The following is a 9798-nucleotide window of genomic DNA, read 5'->3' as shown; positions in this document are numbered from 1 at the left end:
ATGGGTTAAAAAATTTCTTCATGGACTTCTTAGGTTAAAACACTTCTAAATTGGACTTATCAATAAAAATCCCAACAAAAAAATATAGAATCCTACTATATTGACTAATAAAAATCAAATTGAACGTGGACTTCCAAATAATTTTTCCATGTCTAAAAAAATAAAAAAATAAGCTAATTAGACAGTTAAACTGCAGTGTGAGGCCCTCCAATGAACTCAGAAGCACATCACAAAAAAACCACGTGGAATTCTAGATTAAATTTTGTTTTTGACCACGTGCCAAATAGTTATTGCTAAATTCAAGTGACAACTCTGAAGCTGCTCACACTGGATACAAACTCATTTTTTATGCCACCAACAACCTGAAAAAAAAAAACACAAAAACAGCACAAATCCTCAAAATTTCCAGAGCAACAAATAAAAAGGAGAAACAAAAAGAAAAGAATTTCTTAGACGCCTCTCTCACCTCTGCTTTCTTTCTCTTTCCTCTTTCCTCTTTCTTTGCTTAAGCAAAGAAGAGAAGAGAGAAAAGCTTGAAGGTTTTGAAGGTGGTTTTGGTGTTTGTTTGGTGAAGATGTTGGTTGCTAACAGCTTTGATCTATGGCAAAAAGACACCTTCTTCTCAGCAGCAGAGGAGGTTCAGCAATCTGCAGATATGTATGTATATTATTGTCTCATCTTTCATTTCTTTTTCGTTTTTTTTTTTTTTTTTTTTGGGCTATATGTGTTCTGGGTTTGTTTGTTTTTGTTGATTTCTTCGTTCTTTTGCTAATTAATGATGTGGGTTTTCAGTTATGCTCTGTTTGGTTGGTGAGAAAGCGGAGGAAAATACTAATGGAAAATTAAGATTTTTAAAATTTGAGGGATTTCTATGAATGTCAAATTCCATGTTCTCGTTTCATATTTTAATGTCCTGGGAAATGAAGAGTTTTGGGAATTCCTTTTTTGTTGGGTTGTTTTGTTGTTGGCATTCAGTTCTTAAAATTAGAAAAAATTTCTCACCTTCTCTTTTTCCTTATCACCCCAGAATGGAATCTTCGTATAGGAGATGGGATAGAGAGAAGAGAGAAGGGCTAAAATCGGAGGATTTGGATGAACTTTGTAGGGAGCTCCAAACTGCTCTAGGTACCGCGAAATGGCAGGTTTGTTTCTGCTTCTTTTTTCTCTGAAGATTGCAATTTTAAATAATTTTGATAGGTTACAAAAACCCAATTTCGACTTTCATGTTTAAAATCTCAAAAAATTTGGTAATTTCCATTGTTGAAGTAGAAATCTTTTGTTGTTTAGTTGGAAGAGTTCGAAAAGGCTGTGAGGCTGAGCTACCGAAATCGTACTGTTGATGTTACAATGGCGAGGCATAGACAATTTGTTGATGCCATAGAAAGCCAAATTTCTCGCGTGGAAACGGGGTTACGTGAATCTTTTAGTGAACAAGGTAAACAACCCCTTCGGTGGGTGAATTTAAATGAAGAAGAATGCAATGATTTAGCCGCTTTTCTCTCTGGCACTCTCGGAACATCACAAATTATGAAAGATGATCGTGCGAATAGCTCTTTTAAAGAGAACAATTGCACAAAAAATGAAGAGTGTCATATTAACAAAGCTGCCAACAACAAGGACATTCCATATCGTACAAAGAGATCTAAAGATGTTCTTGCTAGTAACAAGGATGCTATGTACGTCATAGATATAGAACCGACAGAAATTGTTGCAACAAGGGATGATATCAACTGTCAAGTTGATGGAGAATTGGATGCGAGGAGAACATGGAGTTCACCGGATATTGGTGCTTGGAAGGTTGTAGTTTCTAATGAAGATCAGCAAAATAATGCATTAGTATCAAACATTGAGGCCACGCCGAAAGATAAGGGGTCTAGACCATTCTTCTGGAGGCAGAGGTGTGGAGATCGTCCCGAGGCGAAGGGAAGAATATTGAGTACCTCTCAGATGAGAGGGATTAGATGGTTCAATCAGGTTGGCTTTATGATGCTTTTTTATATTAGTCTTTGTTTCTTTACAAATTACATTAGCTCTAAAGAAAGAAAGTTGTCTTGTCTAATATTTGTATAATAATTTCCTAGAAATTAATACAAGTTCACCGTTCTGCAGATCTTCGGACAGGTTGGTGGGTGTCAGAGACAAGTGCAAACCCATATGCAGTTGAAATTGAGTTCTGTCCGGTTCAAGCTTGCTTTAATGCTAACCCTTTTTCTGATTGGTGTGCCCCTGATCTACTTAAACTCACAGGAACATAAGTAAACAATAGCTGGATTTGAACAAGGATGCATATATTGATTAATCTTGAAGTTTTACATATGCTTGCTCGAAATTGTTTCCTGTTGATAAGTCAAATTATAATGAAATCAAGTTGTCTTTCAATGTAGAATCTTGGTAGGATCACAAAGCACTTATTTTTGTGTATTAAAAGTAGGGTTCATAATTCACTTTTAAATCACAATCTTAAAATTGTGTTGCTGAAGTTATACTGACTGGTCTGCAAGAGGATTTGACAGCTCACCCTTTGTAAAGTGACATTGCATCTGTAAGTGTCTGAGGGTCAAGTAGAATGGTTATGGAGTTCTAGATTGAAAGAGATGCTTTGTGTTTCTCAGATGGTCACTATATTTTAGCAAAAATAGTGTCAAAATGTTATATTTGAGCAATGTTGCTCCAACAGTGCAAATGCTTTTCTTATTATTTTCTTGCACAATACCAAATAGAAATGTTAGATGTGGGTCCCATCATCATGAGAGATGTATAAACAAAGAGGATTGTTAAATTTTAGCTATAGCTAAACCTTGTGCCTTTTGCCATACCATTGGAGAAGCTTTTATTCCACATAATTGTGCCATTTACCATACCATTGGGTTGCATGATTGCATCCATGCATGATTTCTTTTAAATATTCTGTTTATCTGGTAGATGATTCACATAGGGAAATGTTAGAATTTCCCATCTTTACCTTCACCTACTCCACTACACACTCCACTTCACCTACCTCTACTCCACTACACACTCCACTTCACCTAACCCACTATCACCTCCACTACACCTACTACCACATTACCTTCACCTACTCCACTACACACTCCACTTCACCTACCTCTACTCCACTACACACTCCACTTCACCTAACCCACTATCACCTCCACTACACCTACTACCACATTTTCTTCTATATATAGATTGTATAGGAATTGTAATTAATGCATCTTGTAATCTATCAATCAATATATCAATCAATAATAATACATACAATTTATTCTCTCTCTTTCTCTATACATTATTTCTTACATGGTATCAGAGCTGGTTTAAAACCTAGTATTTTCGCTTCCCCGGCGGGCGGCAACCTCACCTTAGCCGCCCGCCGGACCTCAACCTATTCCGCTGATAAAATCAACAAAGATTTGTGCAACTGTAGTCATGTGTGAGGCTGATGGAGAAGAATTCTTCACCTCATATGACGAGACAGTCTGGAACTGGAAACACTGCAACATTCTGCTCTGGAATTCTGCAGCAGCTAGATTATAGCTTGGTTGAGTGCCAAGCTTTGGTTCTTCCACCCACTCTTGAACTTGCCCAGCAAAGTGTGAAGGTTCATGCTTGTGTTGGAGGGACTAGTGTGCGCGAAGATCAGCGCATTCTCTCTAGTGGGGTTCATGTTGTTGTTGGTACTCCTGGTCGTGTGTTTGACATGTTGCGGAGACAATCACTTCGCCCTGTTTACATCAAAATGTTTGTCTTGGATGAAGCTGATGAAATGCTGTCACGAGGTTTTTAAAAATCAGATCTATGATATTTTCCAGTTGCTGCCACCCAAAATCCAGGTTGGGGTGTTCTCTGCCACAATGCCACCAGAGGCTCTTGAAATCACCAGGAAATTCATGAATAAGCCTGGAAAGAGAAAAAGCTCATGCTAGGATTTGCGAAGTGATTCGCTGCAGGAATTTTGGCTTTGGATGAAACCCTTACCATACTCCACTCATTCTCTCCAACTGTTCTAACTTTTTATTTTTATTATTATTATTATTATATCAAATAATCAATGCACTCATGTTCCCCACTAACAGTGTCCACTTTTGACCCAAACCATTTTCAATCCATCATTTCTCCTTCACCTTTTGCACCCCACTCACCGACTCTCTCTCCACTTTATCACATGGGTTTGTCCCTCTCTCTCCTCCATTTGATTTCAAAAATCACTTATTTTCATTTATTTTTTCCAAGTCACTTTTCCTCTTTTTTAAATACCCCACTTTATTTTGAAACAATCGCACTGATGTTTTTCATATAATCCATCTATAAATATTTTTTATCTATTTTCTTTCTCCCTTGTTTTCTTTCATTTTATTTTTATTTTTTCAACAAAACACTCCCAAAAAAAAAAAAAAAAAAAAAACACAACATTTTACAAACTTGTCATTTCTTCATGCCGGGGATCAACCCCGATCAGCATTTTACAGCATAAAAAAAAAAAATAAAAAAAATAAAAATAAATAAAAATAAAAAAAAAACACAAAACAAAACAAAACACAACCAACACAAATCGGAACAGTGGGATTTTTCTTCTCGCCTATTCTGCCGGTCTTTTCTTCTTGCCACCGTCTTGGGCGGCCCTTGCCGGTGTTGCCTCCGTGTTTCCCACTCCACTGGGCATGATCACTACTCCCTGCTCCTCCACTGCAGCATATGGCGGCCCTCCAAATCGGAACATAAAACTGGCCTTCCGCTTCAGCTCCTTGTTTTCCGCCTTTAGCACACTTATCTCTGCTCGCGCATCCTTATACATGCGTTGGAGCAGAGCCAGTTGGGCGTTTAACTGCTGCACCTCATTTGTCCTACTCTGCAGCCGGTTCGACAAATTTGTAACCGCAGTCATGGTTTCCACACATGACTTCAAGGTATACTGATTGGCCTCCACATCCGACTGCACCGCCATTTTTTGCTCCACCGACCGCATCGGAAAGTTCAATGGAGCAAAACCAGAGGTGTTTGGTTGAGGTTCACTGGCCACCGCACCAGTTATTTCTCTTGTGGGCTCGTTCAGTTCTGGAAAGAGCGTGAGCAGGTTCTGGGTAGCTGGACGGGAAGAAGAGGCCATGTTTTTGGGTTGCTAAGTGTTTCAGCGAAATAGCAATTTCAGACTGGTAATGTTCGGAAGGGTTGGTGACAGAATGGCAACAAAGTGTTCCACAGTTTCTCTCTCCGCAGAGGCAGAGTTTTTTCAGCGAAGGGTTGGTTTCAGAATGGTATGCCTCAGCCTCAGCCTTCGTCTTGGTTAAATAGCCGAGGCAGCCACGCGTATCGCGCGCCTCTTGCCGCCCGACAAACTGGCACGCCTTTTCATGGCACATCTTTTGACAAAGTGGACACGCCTTTTGATGGCACGCCTTTTGATGGCACGCCTTTTGATGAATTGGGCACGCCTTTTGATGGCACGCCTTTTGACAAAATTGGGCACACCTTTTGAGGGTGCAACTTTTTAAGAGTCCGACAAGACTCTGTAAACTGTCCCGACATTGATTCCGGTTAGTTTTTACAAGTGTCCGACAAGACTCTGTAAACTGTCCCGACATTGATTCCGGTTAGCTCCTTTATGGGTCCGACAAGACTCTGTAAACTGTCCCGACATTGATTCCGGTTAGCTCCTTTATGGGTCCGACAAGACTCTGTAAACTGTCCCGACATTGATTCCGGTTAGTTTCTACAAGGGTCCAGCAAGACTCCGTAAACTGTCACAACATTGTCTTCTACAACGGTCCGACATGACCCCATAAACTGTCTTCTACATCGGTCTGACACCACCATACAGTGTCCTCTACAACGTTATGACACCCCATACAGTGTCTTCACCAACGGTCTGACACGACCATACAGTGTCTCCTATCCTTTTTTATTTTTATGTATTTTCTTGTTTTGTTACTCTCTCCAAACTCAAGTTGGTTAGTTTCTCTCCTCCTTGAGTTTGCGGGGGGCTGTTAGAATTTCCCATCTTTACCTTCACCTACTCCACTACACACTCCACTTCACCTACCTCTACTCCACTACACACTCCACTTCACCTAACCCACTATCACCTCCACTACACCTACTACCACATTACCTTCACCTACTCCACTACACACTCCACTTCACCTACCTCTACTCCACTACACACTCCACTTCACCTAACCCACTATCACCTCCACTACACCTACTACCACATTTTCTTCTATATATAGATTGTATAGGAATTGTAATTAATGCATCTTGTAATCTATCAATCAATATATCAATCAATAATAATACATACAATTTATTCTCTCTCTTTCTCTATACATTATTTCTTACAGGAAAATTATATTTAATTGGTCTCTTTAAGTATAAAAGAAAATTTCCTATTTTGCATTAAAATTACCTTGTATCGCCTGGTGTATATAGCAGAAATACAATTTATACCTTTAACATGCAACTCACCAATATTTTAGATATGTAGTGTTTGGTTCATTGGAATGAATGTAAATTGGAATGGAATGATCATTCCCTAGCTTCCTTGTGGAAATGGCCATTGATGATAATGAATGACAATTCCATTTGTAATGCATTTTGCGTAATTTTTTTAGTGAAGCAAACATGAGAATGGACATTTGATGTTCATATTCCTCATTTTTTGTAACAAATGAAGAATATAAATCTTTTAAATAGTGTTTGGTTCATTGAAATGAATGTGAATTGGAATGGATTAATCATTCCTTAGCTTCCTTATGGAAATTACCATTGCCTTAACATAATGAATGATAATTCCATTATGGTAGTGCATTTTGCAAAAATTTTTTAGTGAACCAAACATGAGAACGAACATTTTGACGTTTATATTTCTCATTTTTCATAACACATGACATGAGGAATATAAATTTCTTAGGTAGTGTTTGGTTCACTAGAATGAATGTGGATTGGAATAAAATGATCATTCCTTAGCTTCCTTATGGAGATAACCATTCCCTTACAATAATGAATGATGATTCCATTACAAATGCATTTTACATAAACTTTTTTGGTGAACCAAATGACAATGAACATTCTGATAGAATGATCATTCCATTTGAGCTCAGTCTGATGAACCAAACATAGGATTAAGTCTTAATTATGGGTGAGCTTTGTTTGTTGGAAACTTTGCTAAAGTTTTATTTTGTTTGTTTGCAGTGCCTTTTGTACTCTATTCAACCTGACAGCAAGAATTATTAATTGCTCCTGGGCAAGGTGAGAGGTACTTCTATATTTGTCACAACTTATTTTCATTTCATGAAAATTTGGGGGTGAAAAAAAGGACGTAGGTTGTGTCTTTACATGTTTGTTTATTTTTAGTACTTTTGACCATGTTGTTAGCAAATATGATAAGTCATTGGTCATCATGCTAGACCAAGATTAAGGTTCTTTGCTTGGATCTAAATTTCAATGTCGAATTGGCGATGTAAAAGATTAATTAATTTGATTTTTTGTGCTTCATCCTTTTTTCCTTTCCTCTTACATTGTTACAATCTGAATGGTGAAGAAATAAGATAACCTTCTCGACAATCCTCACAACCAGAAACGTTTCAATACAATTTTCTCTAATTCGAGAACAATTTGAATACAGACCTTCCATATCTTCCTCCCCTACCTCTTATTTATACTACTTATCCCACAACTGAGCTAATAACCTCTTAACAGAGAGTAACAAACTTTCTGTTACAGATTGGTACAAAAGCAAAACCCAACATAACTCTATTACAAACTATTATCAAACTAACAAATTGTCACTAAACTAACAAACTAAACCCAACTAACTCTAAATGTGGCCACCTCTCTTGTCCAAGTCAATTGTTGCTTCATAGCTATGCACAAATAATTAATTTGCAATGTCTACGAACCAAGGCTTGTAACATACTTTGTCCACTTTGATCCTTCTATTTTGTTTTTCCATTAATATTAATTTTTGGTGCCATGGGATTGGGGTAGCAAAAATTATGGCACCAAAAATTTATGGGTTCTTGGTTTCTTGGCCATCTTTTATGGCCAGAGTTTCCTTCTTCTCTGGGGTGAGAAAAGCCATAACCAATTTTAGGCAGGAGCTGCCTGCTTTCTGTGATTTCAAACCATGATTAGCAGACAGTAGTTGCTACCACATGCTTGGAAAAACAAAACTTAGAATGCACATTGAATTAGAAAGGGTTTAAAATTAGTATAAATAAATCTAAGTATATGCAATATAATGACAATAGTGGAAGTAGAAGTACAAATAATGGAGAAGTGAAGATTGAAAATTTGGAGATAACAAGAAAAAAGAAAAAGAAAAGCCCAATTAGTACCCATTAATTAGGAGATAACGAGTACTGAATATTTTTGTTACTTAGACTCGATTATTAAAAAAGCAGGGTGAGGCAATAGAAATAAATATAGTTGTGAAATGGTAGGAGTAGCACTAATTGGAGATAGGCTGAAAGAGAACAAGCTAGGATGATTGGTCATGTACAAAGTGGACCTACAGATGTAACGATAAAGAAAAGTGACCGGATCACCGCAAATGGAAATGTTAGGAGCAGGGGAAGACGTAAACCAGTATGAGATGTAGTGAAAAAATGAATTTATTTAATTTAACTGAGCATATATCTCTTGACAGAACAAGATAGCAAAAAAAAATTCATGTAGTCAACTCCACTTAATTGGATACAAGGTTTAGTTTGGTTTGGTTTAGCAAGGGGTTAAATATATTAGACAAATTGGTTTAGTAGACCTTTTCCCCACTTCCTCTCTAGCCCATGTTTTTCTTTAGATTCACTCTCAAAACACAGCATGAACCATGAGAGTGCATCTATTTTTTCACATGGAATAGTTGGGACTGCTTGGTTCCAGTTCCAGTATTTTGGCAACCTCTCTTAATAAAGCATAAATATCAAAGGTAAGTTTCGATTTCTTTATTGTAAAACAAAGTGAACCAAAAAAAAAAGATGGAAAAGAAAAAGAGTGTGAAGCAGTCTCAGAGTGTTTAACCCAAGTATCATACGAAATGCTTGAATAGAGTAATCAACATATTAGATGCTGCTAAACAATTACTTTTTCCTGCTATTGAAAACGAAAGTGCTTGGTTATAAACGGAAGCAAGAAAGAAAACTGCTTCAGAAATAATGACCAAATAATTCTTAAATTTCATACTGACACTTGATCTTGACTGCAAATAGTTATTTTTATGTACAAGCAAAGATGTAAACTGAGTTTTGATAGTCACATGTTTATTTGCAGGTAATGTAGCAGTGCTCGTATGGAAAACTGCAAAAACTGGGGATTTTTCTTATAAAAAAAAGATTCGTAGTCACCGTTCTCAAGTTCATGGATTATAATTTGCATCCGGGAAGATTGTATTTTTTATATTTTTACTCGAAATGAAAATGCATACATGTAGTCTTTGACACTATCGTGTGATTTGGTAGCTTTGACAATTTGATATGGAATGTCAAAGCTTCATATTTAAAATGTGAAAGCAAAGAGAAATTTCAATCTCAGAATGTGAAAGTCATGATTGTGCTTGGGATATCAATCCTCAGCATATTTCTTTTTGAAATTGTAAAAAGGCACATTTTGGTTTTTTGTTGAAAGAGCTGTGTAGCAGATATGAAGATTCATTGCTAATATTTTAGTGTCACATTAGAGTTTGAATATTAGCTCAACCATCCAACCTCCACATACTCACTGGGTATGGTGGTTTTGATGAATTTTTGTATACAAGCATGGGAAAATGAGGGAAAGAAAGAGATATGTTCACCAAAATGAAATTAAATCAGA

General features: G+C 37.1%; 1 protein-coding gene across 2 annotated transcripts; it reads left to right on the top strand.

Annotated features, from left to right (window-relative positions):
- Positions 1-324: 324 nt before the first annotated feature.
- Positions 325-9518, top strand: LOC114308285 (uncharacterized). 2 transcript variants are annotated; one of them, XM_028253855.2, is made up of 6 exons: positions 325-657; positions 1028-1142; positions 1288-1974; positions 2110-2218; positions 7183-7239; positions 9259-9518. In XM_028253855.2, the coding sequence occupies exons 1-5, from the start codon at positions 575-577 to the stop codon at positions 7206-7208; spliced, it is 1020 nt and encodes a 339-aa protein (XP_028109656.2). In that variant the 5' UTR covers positions 325-574; the 3' UTR covers positions 7209-7239; positions 9259-9518. The 2 variants fall into 2 exon arrangements, with proteins under 2 accessions (XP_028109656.2, XP_028109655.2); XM_028253854.2 differs by having other exon boundaries at positions 7183-7246.
- Positions 9519-9798: the final 280 nt, after the last annotated feature.

Source organism: Camellia sinensis, chromosome 4, assembly GCF_055761805.1.
Source record: "Camellia sinensis isolate YWXY chromosome 4, ASM5576180v1, whole genome shotgun sequence".
In the NCBI taxonomy this organism is placed as follows: domain Eukaryota; kingdom Viridiplantae; phylum Streptophyta; class Magnoliopsida; order Ericales; family Theaceae; genus Camellia; species Camellia sinensis.
Note: the sequence above shows the minus strand (reverse complement) of the source record. Positions and strands in the feature narration are given on the sequence as shown.